The sequence below is a fragment of the Mauremys mutica genome, chromosome 4 (genome assembly GCF_020497125.1).
Source record: "Mauremys mutica isolate MM-2020 ecotype Southern chromosome 4, ASM2049712v1, whole genome shotgun sequence".
NCBI lineage: Eukaryota > Metazoa > Chordata > Testudines > Geoemydidae > Mauremys > Mauremys mutica.
In genome coordinates this window covers 157,632,789-157,652,474 of record NC_059075.1, presented here as the reverse complement: position 1 = coordinate 157,652,474, position 19,686 = coordinate 157,632,789, and the positions used below count along the sequence as shown (strand labels likewise).

At 68.7% G+C, this 19,686-nt stretch overlaps 3 protein-coding genes across 3 annotated transcripts; 2 read left to right on the top strand and 1 right to left on the bottom strand.

Annotated features, from left to right (window-relative positions):
- The first annotated feature begins 236 nt into the window (after positions 1-236).
- ASPHD1 (aspartate beta-hydroxylase domain containing 1) lies at positions 237-2,184 on the top strand. Its single transcript, XM_045013356.1, has 3 exons — positions 237-978; positions 1,393-1,506; positions 1,859-2,184. The coding sequence occupies exons 1-3, from the start codon at positions 288-290 to the stop codon at positions 1,966-1,968; spliced, it is 915 nt and encodes a 304-aa protein (XP_044869291.1). The 5' UTR covers positions 237-287; the 3' UTR covers positions 1,969-2,184.
- Positions 2,185-2,691: 507 nt separating this feature from the next.
- KCTD13 (potassium channel tetramerization domain containing 13) lies at positions 2,692-7,988 on the bottom strand. Its single transcript, XM_045013412.1, has 7 exons — positions 7,650-7,988; positions 6,540-6,801; positions 6,218-6,387; positions 5,983-6,072; positions 5,767-5,819; positions 4,941-5,136; positions 2,692-4,426 (listed from the first exon to the last, which is right to left on the bottom strand). Exons 1-7 carry the CDS (start codon positions 7,971-7,973, stop codon positions 4,187-4,189), a joined length of 1,335 nt encoding a protein of 444 aa, XP_044869347.1. The 5' UTR covers positions 7,974-7,988; the 3' UTR covers positions 2,692-4,186.
- Positions 7,989-11,322: 3,334 nt separating this feature from the next.
- On the top strand, positions 11,323-16,505 carry LOC123368510. The gene is made up of 4 exons (XM_045013357.1): positions 11,323-11,606; positions 13,956-14,645; positions 15,895-15,927; positions 16,242-16,505. The coding sequence occupies exons 1-4, from the start codon at positions 11,468-11,470 to the stop codon at positions 16,289-16,291; spliced, it is 912 nt and encodes a 303-aa protein (XP_044869292.1). The 5' UTR covers positions 11,323-11,467; the 3' UTR covers positions 16,292-16,505.
- Positions 16,506-19,686: the final 3,181 nt, after the last annotated feature.

Genomic DNA, 19,686 nt, shown 5'->3' with positions numbered 1-19,686 from the left:
GAGGCGGGGGAGGGGGCAGAGGAGAGGGCAGGGGGCACTGAGGCGGGGGAGGGGGCAGAGGAGAGGGCAGGGGGCACTGAGGCGGGGGAGGGGGCAGAGGAGAGGGCAGGGGGTACTGAGGCGGGGGAGGGGCAAGAGGCACTGAGGAGGGGGAGGGGCAGGGGGCACTGAGGAGGGGGAGGGGGCAGAGGAGAGGGCAGGGGGTACTGAGGTGGGGGAGGGGCAAGAGGCACTGAGGAGGGGGAGGGGCAGGGGGCACTGAGGCAGGGGAGGGGCAGCGAGGGGCCATGAGGTGCCCCGGGGCGCTGGACGGGTTTTTCTCCTCCCTGCTGCCGGCCACCCCCCCTTGGCGCCCCGGCCCCGAGCCGGCGCTGGCCCTGCTGGCCTGGCTGGCGCTGCTCTTCGTCTGGTACTGCTACCGGGTGGGCAGCGAGCGGGCGCCCGCAGGGCCCCCGCCGGGGGGGGGGCGCCCAGCCCCCAGCCTGCCCCCCGGGGCCGGGCGGCGGAGCCGCAGCCTGCGGGCCTACGCCCAGCGCTACTCCTGGGCGGGCATGGGGCGGGTGCGCAAGGCGCTGCGGGAGGAGCTGCGGCCCGAGCGCCCGGCCATCCAGAGCCCCCGCGTCTTCCACCTGCCCGAGCTGCCCTCGGCCCCCTGCTTCCCACGGGACGCCCAGCGGCACGACGCCGAGCGGCTGGAGCGCGCCTGCCCCGCCCTCCTGCGGGAGTACCAGGCCGTGGCCGGGGGCGCCGCCCGGGGCTGGACCCCTGGGCCCTGCCAGCGCTTCTACCTCCACCGCCGCGGCGTGTGCCAGCCGCAGCACTGCCGGGCCTGCCCCCGCACCTACCGCGCCCTGGCCGGCCTGCGCACCTTCCTCAGCGCCAACCGCTTCGGCAACGCCTGCTTCAGCGTCCTGCAGCCGGGCACCGTCCTGCCCGGGCGCTACGGGCCCACCAACGTCCGCCTGCGCTGCCACCTGGGTATGGGAACGGGGCGCCGGGCCTGGCCCCTCTGGAGGAGCCGGGGGGGTGGGGAATGGGGCGGGGGCCTGCACCCTCTAGGGGGCGCCGGGGAATGGGGCAGGGGCCTGTCTCTCCAGGGGCGCCAGGGGGCAGGGAATGGGGTGGGGGTCTGTCCCCTCCGGGGGCACCGGGGGGTGGGGAATGGGGCAGGGGCCTGCACCCTCTAGGGGGCGCCGGGGAATGGGGCAAGGGTCTGTCCCCTCCAGGGGGCACTGGGGGGCAGGGAATGGGGTGGGGGTCTGTCCCCTCTAGGAGGCGCCAGGCGGCGGGGAATGGAGCTGAGGGCTGGTTCCCTCTGAGGGTGCGGGGGGGGGGGGGGCGGAGAATGGGGCACGGGGCCTTTCCCAACCAATCAACCTATTCCCACTGCAGGGCTGATGGTGCCCCCAGGCTGTGAGCTGGTGGTGGGGGGCGAGCCCCAGTGCTGGTCCAAGGGACACTGCCTCCTGCTAGACGACTCCTTCCTGCACACGACCGCACATAATGGTAAGAGAATGACAGGAGTGAGGGGCACCGGCTGAGGTGGGGGGGCCCAGGGGGCTGCGGGTCGGGAGTGAGGGGCACCGGCAGGGCTGGGGGAGCCCAGAGGGCTGCGGGTCGGGAGTGAGGGGCACCGGCAGGGCTGGGGGAGCCCAGGGGGCTGCGGGTCGGGAGTGAGGGGCACCGGCAGGGCTGGGGGAGCCCAGGGGGCTGCGGGTCGGGAGTGAGGGGCACCGGCAGGGCTGGGGGAGCCCAGGGGGCTGCGGGGCGGGAGTGAGGGGCACCGGCAGGGCTGGGGGAGCCCAGGGGGCTGCGGGGCGGGAGTGAGGGGCACCTCTGAGCCCAGCGTCTCTCGCAGGTCCCCCCGAGGACGGGCCCCTCGTGCTGTTCATCGTGGATCTGTGGCACCCCAACGTGGCCGGGGCCGAGCGCCAGGCTCTGGATTACATCTTTGCCCCTGGCCCCTAGGGGCTGGGCCGGCTGTGGCGCTGGTGGCGGGTCAGTGCCCAGGACGGATGGACAGCGCTGGAACCAGCCCCACTGAACTGCCTCTGGGGGGCGCCGGCTCCCATCCGGCCCCAGGGCCCCGAGTCTCCTGCCCCGCTGTGTACAGCTTCCTTGGCCCCCCGTTGCTTGGACCCGAACTCTCTGCAAAGCCCCCAGCCCCTCATTAAAACCTTCCGCACCTGCCGTGTCAGCGCCTCGCAGAGCTGGGCCGTCGCGCCGGGCACTGCCCAGCCCCCGCCTGCCCCCCGACAGCTCAGGGCCCGGCCCCCAGGATGGGCTGGTTCAGGGCAGGGACTGGCCTGACCTGGGGCCTCTCCCCTCTAGGGGGCGCCGGTTCCCAGCCGGCCCAGGGCAAGGACCGGGGCGGGTGGCGGGACCCGGGGGCCTCTCCCCTCTAGGGGGCGCCGGTTCCCAGCCGGCCCAGGGCAAGGACCGGGGCGGGTGGCGGGACCCGGGGCCTCTCCCCTCTAGGGGGCGCCGGTTCCCAGCCGGCCCCAGGGCAAGGACCGGGGCGGGTGGCGGGACCCGGGGCCTCTCCCCTCTAGGGGGCGCCAGTTCCCAGCCGGCCCCAGGGCAAGGACCGGGGCGGGGGACGGGACCCGGGGCCTCTCCCCTCTAGGGGGCGCCGGTTCCCAGCCGGCCCCAGGGCCCCCCCAGTGGTGGTGGTGGGGCTGGTCCAGGAGATGACGTTTCCCAAGAATCTTTATTACAATAATTTAATAGAAAAGCAAAAACCCCGTTAAAATAAATTATACAAACATGACAACAACAGGGAGCGAGGGCCAGGACGTGGGGGGGGAATGGGGCCCCCGCCTCTCCCCCTTTGCCTTTTCTGTGGGGGGAGTGAGGTTTGGACCATCCCAATTTATTTAGGAGGGGGTTGGAGCATCCCATTGTATTTTTTGGGGGGGGGTGAGGTTTGGAACAGCCCATTTTCTTTGGGGCAGGCTGAAGCATCCCATTATGTTTTATAAGAGAAGGGGACTAGAACATCTCATTTAACAGGGAGATTGGAATGTCCCATTTTATTTTGAGGGGTGGGGTTCGGAACACCCCATTGTATTATTTGGAGGCAGGTTGGAATATCCCATTGTAGTTTGTAGGGGGAGGAGATTGGAAAGTACCAATTTATATTGGGTGATTGAGTAAAATTTTATTGGGGGGAATCGGTACCTCCCATTTTATTGGGAGGTTGGAAGGGGAGTGGAGCATTCCACTGTATTTGGCCGGGGGAGAGAAGTGTGGTGCGTTCCATTGTATTTTGCGGGGAAGCGGATGGGCCCAGTAGGTTGGCGCGTACCATGTGTTTTAGCCGATGTTGGTAAGAAGCATCGTGTATTTTTGGGGGGAAAGGTAAATTCCATGTATGTGGTAAAGGACAGTAGGGGGGCGGAGTAGGAAGGTTAGGGTCGTGCCATGTCATTTGTAGAAAAGGGGTGTGAAGTCTGGTGGGTTGGAACATATCATGAGTGTAACAAGGAGAGTTTTGAGGCTGGTAAGTGGGGGTCACTCCCCCACCCCCAGAAGGAAGGGAGGGTGGGACAGGCAGCAAAACTCCCACTGCCAGAACTCCCCACAGCGCCCCTGCTGGGCGAGGCCGGGCTGGAGTAGCCAGGAGCTCCCCCCACCCCACAGCGCCCCCCGCCGGGAGGGGCTGGACTAGCTGGCAGCTCCCCACTCAGCCAGCCCCCCCATAGCACATAATAAGCCAGCACTGGCCTCCCTGCTGTCTCCCGCCCCCTGGGGGCAGTGGGTGACTGATCCCGGCCTGACCTGCAGTGCCGGGCTGGGTTAGAGCCACAGGTGTCTAACCAGGGTGGAGTGGGATGGGGGACAGACCAGGCATTCCACACACCCACAAAAGCAAAGGAATTAGGCTCGTTAAACATGGGTGTTGGTGCCAAGGTGATTAATTAAGAAGCAGGAGGGATCTCCCAGGAGCCGCCTCCCATGTCCCTCTCCCCTGCGCAGTCCAGGGAGTTACCCAGGTCTCTACTGCAGGAGAGTCGAATCTGAGACGAAAGGGGTCAGAGGCCACAAGGCAGAGAGCTCCCAAAGAGCGGAGGGGGTCAAGGGAGACCCCAGAAAGGTCAGAGAGGCAGCGGGGGTGTGGCAGAGGGAAGGGACGCCCCACCCCCGCCGTTTGGCACCTGGATGGGGCCGTGGGGGCGGCGAAGGCTCAGTCCTTGAAGACGGCTTGGTGGCCGTGGGGGCGCTCGTCATGCATGATGTGGCGCCTGACATGGATGCGCCGGACCCGGTGCTCCCGCCCATCCTCCTCGTCAGCCCGGTGCGGGCCGCCCCCTCCTCCGGCTGCCCCGCCCGTCGCTTCCAGGAGCGCCTTGTCGGGGACCCGCGGGGTCTCGTAGATCAGAATGTTCAGGGTCTCCTCGAAGATCCGGGCCTCGGGGAACTCCACCTGTGGGGGTCAGAGGTCAGGCTGGGCCTAGGGGCGGGGCTGCTTTACAAGCCACGCCCCCCACAGCTTCAAAGAATCCCACCAGCAAGTGCCCATGTGACCTTGGAAGCTACCAAGCATGGAGGTGGGGAGGGGGAGAGAAAAGTCACATGTTGTCTTGGAATATACCAAGTATAGTGGGCTACCCATGGAACATACCAAATAAAACCACAGATGGGGGGAACCAGCTGGTGGCATTGGACCATACCAAGTGCCCATGTGACCAAGGAGAGGGGACCACTAGGACTATACCAAGTGAAAGTATGATGCAGGGGGGTACCCACATGATGTTGGACCATATCAAGTGTGCATATGACTGGAGAAGAGGGGACTGCTCTGATAGCATTGGATCATACCAAATGTGAAGGTGACAAGGGGTGCTGGATCATACCAAGAGTCCATGTGACAGCAGATAGAGGGGGGCCACCCACACTGCCTAGGAACCATGTGCTAACATTGTAAGGGCCCGGGGTACCTTGGTCTGTTTCTTCTCGGTGGCGTAGACGATGGAGGTGCAGCAGACCTCGGCGATTTTGCGGCCCTGCCCATAGAAGGACCAGCAGCAGATCTCGTCCCCCAGCACGTCCTTGATGAAGAGGACCCGCCCATTGAAGCGCAGCGCCAGCTTGTCAAACAGCTCAATGTTCTTCAGCAGGTTATCGTCCGAGTTACTGCGGAGAAGAGACCTCGTGGGTGGGGAGGGCTCCCAGGTCCTCCAGCCCAGCAGGGGGTGGTCTGGGCAGTGGGGCAGGAGCACTGGCTCTAGGGGAGCTCCTGGCTACTTCAGCCCCAGCCTCTCCCAGGAGGAGGTGATCTGGGGCGGGGGTGGGGCACGGAGTGGGGGGAGCTCACTTCTACTCCAGCCCCGGCCTCTCCCAGCAGGGGGCGCTGTGGGGAGGGGGAGGGGCACAGGCTGGGGGGAGTTCACTTCTTCTCCAGCCCCGGCCTCTCCCAGCAGGGGGCGCTGTGGGGAGGGGGAGGGGCACAGGCTGGGGGTAGCTCACTTCTTCTCCAGCCCCGGCCTCTCCCAGCAGGGGGCGCTGTGGGGAGGGGGAGGGGCACAGGCTGGGGGGAGTTAACTTCTTCTCCAGCCCCGGCCTCTCCCAGCAGGGGGCGCTGTGGGGAGGGGGAGGGGCACAGGCTGGGGGGAGCTCACTTCTACTCCAGCCTCGGCCTCTCACAGCAGGAAGCGCTGTGGAGAGGGGGAGGGGCACGGGCTGGGGGGAGCTCACTTCTTCTCCAGCCCCGGCCTCTCCCACCAGGGGGGTGCTGCAGGGAATGGGTCAGGAGCGTTGGATTACCTGGTATACGAATACTTGTTGTTACTTCTGTTATGCAACAATTTCACCACTGGCTGGAAAAAAACCGAGAGACAGGAAATGAGGCTGGATTTGTACCGGTCGCTCAGCGTAACTTCGTGCCAAAGGGGAGGGAGAAGGCTGGGAGGTGTCAGCGCAGAGGGTGATCCTGGGGGGGCTGGAAAGGCCAACAAGGGAGGCCCTGCCCACTTGTCTCACCTTGGAGCAGCTGGAGATGATCTGCTGCTCCTCCTTGGGGGATGTCACCATGGGAATGAGACACAGAGGGTCATAGGCATCGCTCTTTTGCTAGGACGAACAGAGATCAGCACGGTCACTGCAGCCTCCTGTCACCATGACTCCTCTAGTGACCCCATCCCCATGGCATAGCCCTGCCCCCAGGTGTCCCTACACCCACAGCAGGAGAATCCCAGAGCCCCCACCGGGTCCCTACCTGCAGAGCGAGCTGGCAGTCCTCCACCAGGCCCTGGATGAGGTAGTACCGTGCCTCGGACAGCACCTCCTCCAGCTCCCGCTGCGACTCGGGGAGCGAGACAGAGCCATCCCGCAGGTAGTTGAGGATGGTGCCGAAATGACGCCCGCTGCGGTCGATCAGGATCCAGCCTGAAGAGGGGAAGAGACAAAAGGATGTAGGGCCTCTCCCAGCAGAGGGCGCGGTGGGGAGTAGGGCTGGAGCCCTGGGTATGGAGGGAGCTCCCGGCTACTCCAGCCTCGGCCTCTCCCATCAGGGGTGCTGCAGAGAGTAGGGTAGGTACCTTCGCTGTCAGTGAGCACTTCCATTCTCCCGCTGAACATGGCCTTGAGCATGGTGTCCTGCTTGGTGAGGGTCTGCACTGTGGTGTAGTGCAGGGACCCCCCCACGTTCAACTTCACGTACTTGCTGCTGGGATTCAAGGGCTTTAGGTCAAAGGTCACACCCACTGCTCCCCCTGTCGGCTGATGCTGCGTGGGCACCACGGGGGCGCAGGCCTCGGAGGCTGGGAGCGGGGCTGTCGTGGCCTCAGCCGACATCTCCACCTGCAGCAGGGAGGGATGGGAAAAGCGGAAGAGGATGAATCGAGATCCTCTCCCCATATCCGGACCCCACTCCCCACTTATGCTCCCTGTGTCCAGCTTGGCTGACGTGACATTTGCCCCCGACCCCAGTTAGGCCGTGTCTACACTAGCACTTATGTCGCTCAAGGGTGTGAAAAGACCCCCCCCCCAGCGATGTAACTTTTGTCGGCATAAACGCTTGTGTGCTCAGCGCTACATCGGTGGGAGACAGTTGCCCCTGACACCGGTACGGCTGCTTGTTGAGCTGCTTTTATTACATCGGTGGCGTAACGCGACCCCACGTGCGCTCCCACAACCGCGCGGCTGCCAGTGCAGCTGTGCTCCTGGGCGCTCGTAAGTGTAAACACGGCCTTACCTGGGTGTACCCCCGCCCCCGCAGAATCGGCCCCTCTGGTAAGGGGCTGACCCCTAGCCCTAGGAGATCTCTGCCCTTTGACCCTCACCCCCACCCTCTGCCCACGGCCCCTGCCCTTTGACCCTCACCCTCTGCCCACGGCCCTGCCCCCCCCGCCCTTTGACCCTCACCCCCACCCTCAGCCCAGGGCCCCGCCCCCTGCCCTTTGACCCTCACCCCCACCCTCTGCCCACGGCCCCGCCCTCTCCCTGCCCTTTGACCCTCACCCCCACCCTCTGCCCACGGCCCCTGCCCTTTGACCCTCACCCTCTGCCCACGGCCCTGCCCACCCCGCCCTTTGACCCTCACCCCCACCCTCTGCCCATGGCCCCGCCCCCCTGCCCTTTGACCCTCACCCTCTGCCCACGGCCCCGCCCCCTGCCCTTTGACCGCTGGCCCGCGCCGCCGCTCTCACCTGCCCTGCCCGCCCCGTGCGGGGGGTGGGACGAGGCCCGGCCCCTCCCTGCTCCCCCCACCCAGCTCCCAGCGCCGCCCGCCAGGCCAGTTCCTCGCCGCACTCAGCCAGAGAGACCCGCACCGCGCATGCGCGCCGGGCCTGGCATGTTGATCCGGGTACCCGACCGCGCCCAACCCCTAGAAGGCGGGTCCATTGATGCGCATGCGCAAGGGAAAGACGGTAGCTGCGTTTCCGAGTCAGCGCATGCGCAAAACAATTAACTGGGCGGCGGGGGAAAGGAGCGGGGAGGTCTCCGGGCACGAAAGTCCTCCTCCTGCGCATGTGCACAACGCAAAGCCAGGCGGATAAGGCCAGGGAGCGCGCGCATAACATCATCAGGGTTTCGAGAGAATGGTGCGCATGCTCTTAACGTAGGGGAGAAGGCGGGGAAACCTTATCACTGGGCGCATGCGCATAACGCAAGTGGGCTGCCACACTTGGAAAGCGGCCAGAGTCCCGTGCGACGCATGCGCATTCTGTTTCCTGCGGTCCGCAAACGTTAGGACCGTTGCCCACGTGTAGCGCGCGCTTTTCAAATGCGGTCGAGGTAGGGGCAGGGCGGGCGAAGGAACAAAATGGCGGCCAAAGGCGCATGTTGAGGGGAAGGGAGGCAGCTCCCAGCCCCCACACCCCCCAGTCAGGGTGACCCCCACAAGGCCGGCCGGCCGGCCTCCCACTACCAGGCACTGCCAGACGCCGGCCCGGCCCGGGGCCGAGAGACGCTGGCCTGGCTTGGCCCAGGGCAGAGAGACGCTGGCCTGGCTTGGCCCGGGGCAGAGAGACGCCGGCCTGGCTTGGCCCAGGGCAGAGAGACGCCGGCCCGGCCCGGCGCAGAGAGACGCCGGCCTGGCTTGGCCCAGGGCAGAGAGACGCCGGCCTGGCTTGGCCCAGGGCAGAGAGACGCTGGCCTGGCTTGGCCCAGGGCAGAGAGACGCTGGCCTGGCTTGGCCCAGGGGAGAGAGACACCTGCCCGGCCCGGGGCAGAGAGATGCCAGCCTGGCCCGGCCCGGGGCAGAGAGACGCTGGCCTGGCTTGGCCCAGGGGAGAGAGACATCAGCCCAGGGCAGAGAGAGACGCTGGCCCGACCCAGGGCAGAGAGACGCTGGCCCGGCCCGAGGCAGAGAGAGGCTGGCCTGGCTTGGCCCAGGGCAGAGAGAGACGCCGGCCCGGGGCAGAGAGATGTCGGCCTGAGGGAGACAGACCCAGAGGACAGACACTGAAGGGAGAGATGGTGCCAAGCCCAGCGCTGCCGAGGGGAGAGATACTGCCCGGCACCGCCGACATCCCCTGTGTCCAGTCATGGGGGAGACACCAACAGGGCATTATGGCCCTGCCCAGTCAGAGTAGAGATGGCAGCCTGGCGGCACTACCAATAGCTTCCCTGCCCATTGAGGAAATAGATGCCAACTGGGTGTCAATGGCCCTGCCCGGCAAGGAGAGAGATGCCAGCCAGCTGCCGTCAGCAGCTCCCACATCCAGCGAGGGGAGAGATGCCAGCCCACCACCATCTTCAGTGACCAATCAGGGGCAGATGCCAATGTAGAGTTGCCGTTGTCAGTCAGATGCTGTTCCAAGTGCTCAAGACAGGAAGAAACACTGACCTAGGGAAGACACATGAGTGCAGAGCTGCTCCAGGCACCTATTGAGGAGATGGACCACAACACCAAAATAAATGAATAAAAAATAATTGGAGATATACCAATCTCCTAGAACTGGAAGGGACCTTGAGTCCAGCCCCCTGCCTTCACTAGCAGGACCAATTTTTTGCCCCAGATCCCTAAGCGGCCTCTTCAAGGATTGAACTCACAACCCTGAGTTTAGCAGGCCAGTGCTCAAACCACTGAGCTGTCCCTTTCCCAAACAGTTACTGAGGTAACAGATACCAACCCAGTGGCATCATGAGCCAGTCAAGGGACAGATGCCATCATGGTACCACCACCACCATCTTGAGCAACCAATCAGGGGAGATGTCAATTGATCAATGGGAAGAGCGACACCAAGCCAATGTCATCCTGGGTGAGCAGTCAGGGGTCAGACAAGAATATGGAGAAAATCAGTTACCCAATTAGAAGGCAGAGGCTAACACAGAACAATCCGTGACAGATGCCAACATGGTACTGCCCTGGTCAGCCAATGAGAGGACAGATGCCAACACAGTGCAATCCTGGGTGACCAATCAGGGACCAGATGTCAATGTAGTACTGCACAATTGACCAATGAGGTAAGAGACGCTAAAGCAGCACTGTTTTGGGCAACCAATCAGGGACAGGTGCCAATGTGATACTGCCCCGGTCAGCCAAGGAGAAGACAGATGCCAACACAGTGCTGTCCTGGGCGACCAATTGGGGGCAGACGCCAGCGGACACCGCCCGGTCACCCAAGGAGGAGGCAGAAAATACGGCAGTGCCCTGGGGCGAGCAGTCGGGGCCAGTCGCCGGAGGGCACCGCCCGGTCGTCCAAGGAGGAGGCGGACACTGCGGCAGTGCCCCGGGGCAAGTGGTCAGGGGCACTGCTGGGCAGCGCCCGGTGGCCCGAGGAGGAGGTGGACACTGCGGTGATTCCCAGGGGCGAGTGGTGGCCCGAGGAGGAGGCTGCGGACACCGCGGCGGTGCCCCGGGGCGGGCGATGGCCCAAGAAGGCTACGGATGCCGGGGCGGGCGGGGGCATGAGGAGGGGGCAGCCAGTGCCCTGGGGCGGGCGGGGGCCCGAGGAGGCGGGCGGTGCCCCGAGGAGGGGGCGGGCGGGGGCACGAGGAGGGGGCGGCAGGTGCCGGGGAGGGCGGTGCCCCGGGGAGGGGGCGGGCGGGGGCCCGAGGGGGCGGGCGGTGCCCCGGGGAGGGGGCGGGCGGGGGCGCGAGGAGGGGGCGGGCGGTGCCCCAAGGAGCGGGAGGGCGGGGGCCCGGGGAGGGGGCGGGCGGGGGCACTGCCGGGCGCCGCGGGCGGTCTCTGCCTTTGGGCTCTGCGGGTATCTGCAAATCCAGTGGTTGAGGCCGGGGAAGGAGCGAGTCACGTGAGCAGTTCGGTGTGGGGGCGGGGACAATAAGGATCACATGATTTCGGGCCGCTCACATGACGGAGGTGGGTTGGGCGGCCAGGTCACGTGGCCGGGGCCTGGCTCGGCGCCGGGCGGTCATGTGACGCAGGGAGGGGGTTCCGGGTCGGGGGAGGATCACGTGGCGGGGCCAGGGTGAATGTGCCGGGCTGCTGGGAGCGCGCGGGGCCTGGAGCGAGCGGCGCGGGGCGGGGGCCAGGGCAGGTGGAGGGCGGAGCTGGGCTGAGGGGTGTCTGGGGCGGGGGGCTGTGCTGGGGGGGGGTCTAGGGGCGGGGGGGTCTGGGGAGCACGGGGGCGGGGGGCTGTGCTGGGGGGGGTCTAGGGGCGGGGGGGTGTGGGGAGCACGGGGGCGGGGGGCTGTGCTGGGGGGGTTCTAGGGGCGGGGGGGTCTGGGTAGCACGGGGGCGGGGGGCTGTGCTGGGGGGGTCTAGGGGCGGGGGGGTCTGGGGAGCACGGGGGCGGGGAGCTGTGCTGGGGGGGTCTAGGGGCGGGGGGGTCTGGGGAGCACGGGGCTGTGCTGGGGGCTCAGGTATATAGGGAGGTGGGGGCTGTGCTGGGAGCTCTCCGGGGTGCACGGGGGGGCAGGGTGTATTAAGTTCCCCGCGAGAGGTAGTGGGGAGGGGGCTGTGTTGTGGGCGCCAGGGGCTCTCCGGGGTGGCCAGGCTCCGTGGGGCAGGGGTCCCGTGGGGCAGTTCCGCGGCAGGGCAGGTGCGTGGGGCGGGGCCATGCAGAAGGAGGAGCTGGGGATAGACGAGAACCGCGACCCCGAGCCAGAGCCGCGGCTGCTGGGGCTGAAGAAGGAGAAGTGCCGACCCGAGGGGCTGGAGGGGCAGCTGCACAACCTCACCAACCGCCTCCCAGCAGGTACCCACGGCGAGCCCCCCGCAGCCCCCCTGTGTCCCCTGCCGAGCCCCCCGCAGCCCCCCATTGTCCCCCTGTGTCCCCTGCCGAGCCCGTGTGCCCCCCGCCGAGCCCCCCATAATCCCCTGCCGAGTCCCCCGGAGCCCCCCATTGTCCCCGTGTCCCCTGCCGAGCCCGTGTGCCCCCCGCCCGTATCCCCCCCGCCGAGCATCCCATAATCCCCTGCCGAGCCCCCCATTGTCCCCCTGTGTCCCCTGCCGAGCCCGTGTGCCCCCCGCCCTTATCCCCCCCGCCGAGCCCCCCATAATCCCCTGCCGAGCCCCCCATTGTCCCCCTGTGTCCCCTGCCGAGCCCGTGTGCCCCCCGCCCGTATCCCCACCGCCGAGCCCCCCATAATCCCCTGCCGAGCCCCCGTGAGCTCCCTGCCCGTATCCCCACAGCCAAGGACCCCGTGTGCCTCCTCCCTGTATCCTCCACCAAGGCCCCATTCCCACTCCCTGTATCCACTCGTTCCCCCCGCTGAGCCCCCCGTGTTCCTCCCACCTGTATCCCCTGTACTTGTGGAAGGAAGGGGCCCCCCATAGGGTGCCCATGTGCCCTGGCCTTGCCCATCTCAGCAGGAGTAATGGGGTGCTCCCTGGAGGAGGGGGTACCCCAGTACTAGGAGGCGGGGGCACAGCAGGTGGGAGTATCCAGGATATTGGGGGGTGCAGGGAGGTGAGCCCAATCTGTTAAAGCGGGCATGGTGGTTAGAGATTTGGGGGCTGGCAGCCAGCTGGGGCGGGGGTTGCCCAGATTTCCTGCCTGTCCCTGCCTGGGTGGGGTCCAGCTGCCCCCTTGGCTGGTTTAACCCTCCCCCTGCCAGCAGGCCTGAGCAGGCACCCAGCACAGAGCCAGGGGGCGCCGTGCTGCAGTGAGGGTGGGGCAGGGGGAGGGAGGGGCAGGGGAGCCCGGGAGGGAGGGGAGGGATGGGCAGGGGAGCCTGGGAGGGAGGGGCAGGGGGCACCCGGGAGCGCGGGGAGGGATGGGCAGGGGGGCCCGGGAGCGAGGGGGAGGGCGGGATGGGCAGGCGAGCCCGGGAGGGATGGGCAGGGGAGCCGGGGAGGGATGGGCAGGGGAGCCCGGGAGGGACGGGAGGGATGGGCAGGGGAGCCCGGGAGGGAGGGGAGCCCGGGAGGGATGGGCAGGGGAGCCCGGGAGGGATGGGCCGGGGCCACCAGGGGGGGGAGGGAGGGATGGGCAGGGGAGCCCGGGAGGGAGGGGAGCCCGGGAGGGATGGGCAGGGGAGCCGGGGAGGGATGGGCAGGGGGCACCAGGGGGGGAGGGAGGGATGGGCAGGGGAGCCCGGGAGGGCGGGGCGCCCGGGGGGGCTGGGCGGGGGAGGCCGGGAGGGATGGGCAGGGGGCACCAGCGGGGGGAGGGAGGGATGGGCAGGGGAGCCCGGGAGAGAGGAGAGGGAGGGGAGCCCGGGAGGGAGGGGAGGGATAGGGAGGGGAGCCCGGGAGGGAGGGGAGGGATGGGCAGGGGAGCCGGGGAGGGATGGGCAGGGGGCACCGGGGGGGGAAGGGGGCAGGGACGGGCAGGGGGAGCCCCGGAGGACCGGGTGGGCAGGGGAAGCCGGGGGGAGGGGGCAGGGATGGGAAGGGGGCAGGGATGGGTGGGGGAAGCCGGGGGAAGGGGGCAGGGACGGGCGGGGGAAGCCTGGGGAAGGCAGGGTCGGGTGGAGGGAGCCAGGGGAAGGCAGGGACGGATGGAGGGAGCTGGGGGGAGGGACGGGCGGGCAGGGGAAGCCGGGGGGAGGGGGCAGGGAGGGGCAGGGGAAGCCGGGGGGGGAAGGGGCAGGGACGGGCAGGGGAAGCCGGGGGAAGGCAGGGACGGGTGGAGGGAGCCGGGGGAAGGCAGGGACGGGCGGGGGGAGCCGGGCGGGACGGGGCAGGGATGGGCAGGGGGAACCTGGGGGGGAAGGGGGCAGGGACGGGCAGGGGGAGCCCCGGAGGACCGGGCGGGCAGGGGAAGCCGGGGGAAGGCAGGGACGGGCGGGGGGAGCCGGGCGGGAGGGGGCAGGGATGGGCGGGGAGAGGGAGCCGGGGGGGACGGGCAGGGGGAGGGCTCCCCCCCTTCCCTCCTGCCGGCGCCAGAGCAAAGCGCTGTCCAGCCCCCCAGAGGTGGGCACACTGCCAGGCCGGGCAGTGCCCCGTGCCCAGCCCGCGGGTGCCGGGTTCTGGTGGAAGAGGGGACGGGGGGACGGGGGTGGTTCTCAAGCGGGGGGAACCCAGGAGTCCTGAAGCTTGGTGTGGGACAGGGCGAGCCTGGAACCCAGGCGTCCTGCTCACCCCCCGTCTGCTCCCGCAGGCACCTGGGAGGCCAACGGCCACGGCCCGGAGGCTGCGGAGGGAGGTGCCCCCCTGAGCCCCTCCAACACCCTCAACATCCGCAACCTGCAGCTGTCGGAGCGCGAGGCGGGGCCGCCCGCCCCCCCCCGCTACCCTCACCGCTACCACCCCCACCCCCGGCCCTTCCCCGCCGCCCACCGCCGGAGCTACCGCCCCGGGGCCAAGGAGTGGGGGCCCAGCGCCAATGGGCACGGCCCCGGGGAGGGGCGGGGGGGCTGGGCTTTCCGCCGGCGCCCCCTCCCTGAGCCCCCCCGCAGCCCAGAGCGCGCCGGCCAAGCCCCGCAGGACGCCGAGAAGGCGCCGGAGCCGTGGGCCCTGTTCCGCCCGCCGCCGGCGTTCCCCGTGGACAGCAGCCGCGCCCGCACCCTGCCCAAGATCAGCTACGCCAGCAAGCTGAAGGAGAACCTGGAGCGCCAGCCGGCCCGGGTGCCAGCCTCCGCCCTGCGCACCGCCGGCCCGCTGCCCAACGGCTCCCCGGCGCTCGGGGCCATCTTCCAGAACCAGTGGGGGCTGTGCTTCATCAACGAGCCGGGCGCCGGGCAGCCCCCCGGCCGGGAGCAAACGGCGCCCGCCACAGGGCACAGCCGGGACTGCTGGCAACACATGAGCCACGAGGACTGGGAGGAGGCGCGGGACTATCATGCGGAAGGTGAGGGCTGGGCTGGGAGGGGCTGCGGGTCGGGAGTGAGGGGCACCGGCAGGGCTGGGGGGGGCAGGGGCTGCGGGTTGGGAGTGAGGGGCACTGGCGGGGCTGGGGGGGGCAGGGGCTGCGGGTCGGGAGTGAGGGGCACTGGCAGAGCTGCGGAGGGTAGGGGCTGCGGATCGGGAGTGAGGGGCACCGGCGGGGCTGGGGGGGGGCAGGGCTGGGCTGGCAGGGGCTGCGGGCGGGAGTGAGGGGCACCGGCGGGGCTGGGGGGGGCCGGGGCTGCAGGCGGGAGTGAGGGGCACCGGCGGGGCTGGGGGGTGCAGGGGCTGCGGGTCGGGAGTGAGGGGCACCGGCAGGGCTGGGGTGCAGGGGGCTGCGGGTCGGGAGGGAGGGGCACCGGCAGAGCGGGGGGGGGCAGGGGCTGCGGGTGGGAGTGAGGGGCACCGGCGGGGCTGGGGGGGGCAGGGGCTGCGGGCGGGAGTGAGGGGCACCGGCAGGGCTGGGGAGCAGGGGGCTGCGGGCGGGAGTGAGGGGCACCGGCAGGGCTGGGGGGGGGCAGGGGCTGCGGGTCGGGAATGAGGGGCACCGGCAGGGCTGGGGGGGGCAGGGGCTGCGGGTCGGGAGTGAGGGGCACCGGCAGTGCTGGGGGGGGCAGGGGCTGCGGGTCGGGAGTGAGGGGCACCGGCAGGCCTGGGGGGGGGCAGGGGCTGCGGGTCGGGAGTGAGGGGCACCGGCAGGGCTGCGGGGGGCAGGGGCTGCGGATCGGGAGTGAGGGGCACCGGCAGAGCTGCGGGGGGCAGGAGCTGCGGATCGGGAGTGAGGGGCACCGGCAGAGCTGGGGGGGGCAGGGGCTGCGGGTCGGGAGTGAGGGGCACCGGCAGAGCTGCGGGGGGCAGGAGCTGCGGATCGGGAGTGAGGGGCACCGGCAGAGCTGGGGGGGGCAGGGGCTGCGGGCGGGAGTGAGGGGCACCGGGGGGGCTGGGGGGCTGCGGGCGGGAGTGAGGGGCACCAGCGGGGCTGGGGGGAGCAATGTACCTTTAGGCTGTCAAGAAGCCCTGAGCTGGGAGCAGCGTGGTGGCAGAGCGACCCCTGGGGGGAAGGGGGAGGGCTGAAGTGTGTCACTCTGTGGTCTCAGTGTGTGTTGGAGGGCGAGGTGGGGGGCTGATCAGACTTGGGGGTGCTGCCCCCTAGTGTCGGGGGGGCGCCTGGGCTTGACTCTCCTGGTCTAACCTCCCTCCTCTTGTCTCCCCAGCATGGGATCATATATGGAAGCTGCACAGACAAGGTGAGGGTGTCCCTGGTGCCCCCCAGTTCTGCAGGGGTCCCCCCCTGACCGTCCCAAGCCCCCCTGGCTGCGGGGATGGGTGGGGTGGTGCCGGGCCCAGCTGTGTGCAGAACCCCCAGTGGCCGGCAGTGCCTCTGTGCGCACAAGGGCTTCTTGGCTGCGTTCGAAACGGGACCTGGGTCCCCTTCCCCTGCACCGGGGGCGGGGGGCACCATGGGGATCCAGCCCGGACTCCTGGCTCCCTCCCCCAGTCTCGGGGGTGCTGTGGAATGGTGAGCTCCCTAACCCCGTTTTCCGCCCTCCCTCTCCCTCAGCTCCCAGCAGAGTCACGGTCTACGCTGACCCCCTGGACGGCAAGGGTTAAACGGGGGCTGTCGCTGTGAGCCAGGCGGGGGAGGGCCAGGACCCCCCCGAAGACTCACCGCGGCGCAGCGCGGAGCCGGTGGGATCCATGGGGAGGCCCAGCCCCTGGCCCCCCCGTGCCGGTTTGACGACGGTCGTCCCGGTTTGTTGTTCCGGCCCCAGCGAGCTGCGGCTCGGGGCTGCCGCAGATTAAAGGCAAAACAAATTTATTTAAATTCACCCCGTTTGTCTGGTTCTTCCCTGGGGCGCATCCGGAAGCTGCCACAATGCATTGTGGGAGCTGTCACCAGCTTGGTTAGGACTGCGTATCCCATCATGCACCATGGCGTGTCCTAGGCAGGGTTCCCAGGCCAGACTCCATCTCCCATGGTGGGCTAGTGCCATGTGGCTGAGGAGACGGGGAGCTGGAGGGCGAACTACATCCCCCATAATAAAAACAGGAGTACTTGTGGCACCTTAAAGACTAACAAATTTATTTTAGCATGAGCTTTCGTGAGCTAAAGCTCACTTCTTCGGATGCGAAGAAGTGAGCTTTAGCTCACGAAAGCTCATGCTAAAATAAATTTGTTAGTCTTTAAGGTGCCACAAGTACTCCTGTTTTTTTTGCGGATACAGACTAACACGGCTGCTACTCTGAATCCCCCATAATGCATCCCTGCCTCCACCTGTCTGAGTCCCTTGTTCCTGTGGGACTACATCTCCCATGATGCATGTGGATCAAGGAGGTGGTGCATCCTGGGAGGCCCTGGGGCCCGATGGGAATTGTTTAGCTGGCCTGGCTTGCTGGTTGGACTACATAGCCCATGCTGCAGAGGGCTTGCCCCTCTGTGGTGTATCATGAGAGATGTATTATTACCGGCAAGGCAATGGGGTCCCTGGAACCCCATGTCCCATGGGGCACTGGGTCTCTTCCCATGGTTCTGGGGCAGGCCTGAGGCTGGGGCCCAGAGGCAGAGGGATGGGAAGGGAGATGGCAGCAGCCCCTGGGGGGATGCATTGCTCAGAGAGGAGCCAGGAGATGGGGCAGGGGGGTGGAGTGATCACAGGGGTGCAATGGGGTGGGTTTGGGGCAGGGTGATCACTGGGGCAGTTATAGGGGTGCACTGGCAGGGGGTGGGTGTGATTACAGGCACACTGGGGTGGGTATGGGGGTGCACTGGCAGGGGGTGGATTTGGCACAGGCTGATCACGGGGGCGGTTACAGGGGTGCACTGGTGGGGGGTGATTACAGGCACACTGGGGTGTGTGTGGGTGCACTGGCAGGGGGTGGATTTGGCACAGGCTGATCACGGGGGCGGTTACAGGGGTGCACTGGTGGGGGGTGATTACAGGCACACTGGGGTGGGGGTGGGTGTGCACTGGCCAGGGGTGGGTTGGGCTTGGGGTGCTGTGATCACTGGGGCAGGTGTGGGGGTGCACTGGCATGGGGTGGGGTGATCGTGGGGGTGGGGGGTGCACTGGCTGGGAGTGGGTTTGGGATGGGGTGATCACGGGCGGTTACAGGGGTGCACTGGTGGGGGGTGATTACAGGCACACTGGGGTGTGTGTGGGTGCACTGGCAGGGGGTGGGGTGATCACTGGAGTGGGGGTGGGGGGTGCACTGGCGGGGGGGTGGGGCGATCGTGGGGGGTGCACTGGCCGGGGGTGGGTTTGGGATGGGGTGATCACTGGGGCAGTTACAGGGGTGCACTGGTGGGGTGTGATTACAGGCACACTGAGGTGGGTGTGGGGGTGCACTGGCGGGGGGGTGGGGCGATCGTGGGGGGTGCACTGGCCGGGGGTGGGTTTGGGATGGGGTGATCACTGGGGCGGTTACAGGGGTGCACTGGTGGGGGGTGATTACAGGCGCACTGGGGTGTGTGTGGGGGTGCACTGGCAGGGGGTGGGGTGATCACTGGAGTGGGTGTGGGGGTGCACTGGCGGGGGGTGGGGTGATCACTGGGGGAGGTGTGGGGGTGGGGCCCAGCAGCTCTTCAAACAGCCCCCGGGTTCATGCAGCCGGTCCGGTCCTCGGGCCGCTTCCCCCTTTAAGGGCAGTTTTTGCCCAGTTCGAAAATGGTCGCCCTGGCGTCACCGCGCCGCCGCTCTGTGCGGAGGTGGAGGACCCAACGTTACTGCACTGAGTGCGGGGCCGCGGGGGGTACGTCACGGCCAGGAAAAGCGCATGCGCCTCCGCGCTGTGCTGACGTCACGGAGATTGGTGCTGTCGTAAAGCGTCACGCCTGCAGAAGAGGAAATGGATCCTCCGGCTTCTTAAAGGGACCGCGGAGCCCCTAGGGGGAGGAGGTACCGCGCCTCTCACCCCTCCCGGGTGATCGCCCGCTGAGCGCCCCGCCCCCCCGGCCCGGATGCTCCCCAGCGGGGCGCCCCGCCCCGCCCCCCCGGCCCGGATGCTCCCCAGCGGGGCGCCCCGCCCCGCCCCCCCCCCGGCCCGGATGCTCCCCAGCGGGGCGCTCTCCCTGGGGTGATTTTTTAGGCCCAGGTCTGACACTCGGGGCTTTGTCTTAGACCTGCCTCCCCCCCCCCCCAACCTCCCCTACGCATCCGTCCGCCCCGCGCCCCGGCCCCGTGCACCCCCTCTAGGTATCCGTCCGCCCCGGCCCCGTGCACCCCCTCTAGGCATCCGTCCGCCCCGGCCCCGTGCACCCCCTCTAGGTATCCGTCCGCCCCGCGCCCCGGCCCCGTGCACCCCCTCTAGGCATCCGTCCGCCCCGGCCCCGTGCACCCCCTCTAGGTATCCGTCCGCCCCGCGCCCCGGCCCCGTGCACCCCCTCTAGGCATCCGTCCGCCCCGGCCCCGTGCACCCCCTCTAGGCATCCGTCCGCCCCACGCCCCGGCCCCGTGCACCCCCTCTAGGTATCCGTCCGCCCCGGCCCCGTGCACCCCCTCTAGGCATCCGCCCCGGCCCCGGCCCCGTGCACCCCCTCTAGGTATCCGTCCGCCCCGGCCCCGTGCACCCCCTCTAGGCCTCCGCCCCGCGCCCCGGCCCCGTGCACCCCCTCTAGGCATCCGCCCCGGCCCCGGCCCCGTGCACCCCCTCTAGGCATCCGTCCGCCCCGGCCCCGTGCACCCCCTCTAGGCATCCGTCCGCCCCGGCCCCGTGCACCCCCTCTAGGCATCCGTCCGCCCCGGGCCCCGGCCCCGTGCACCCCCTCTAGGTATCCGCCCCGGCCCCGGCCCCGTGCACCCCCTCTAGGCATCCGTCCGCCCCGCGCCCCGGCCCCGTGCACCCCCTCTAGGCATCCGTCCGCCCCGCGCCCCGGCCCCGTGCACCCCCTCTAGGCATCCGTCCGCCCCGGCCCCGTGCACCCCCTCTAGGTATCCGTCCGCCCCGGGCCCCGGCCCCGTGCACCCCCTCTAGGTATCCGTCCGCCCCGGGCCCCGGCCCCGTGCACC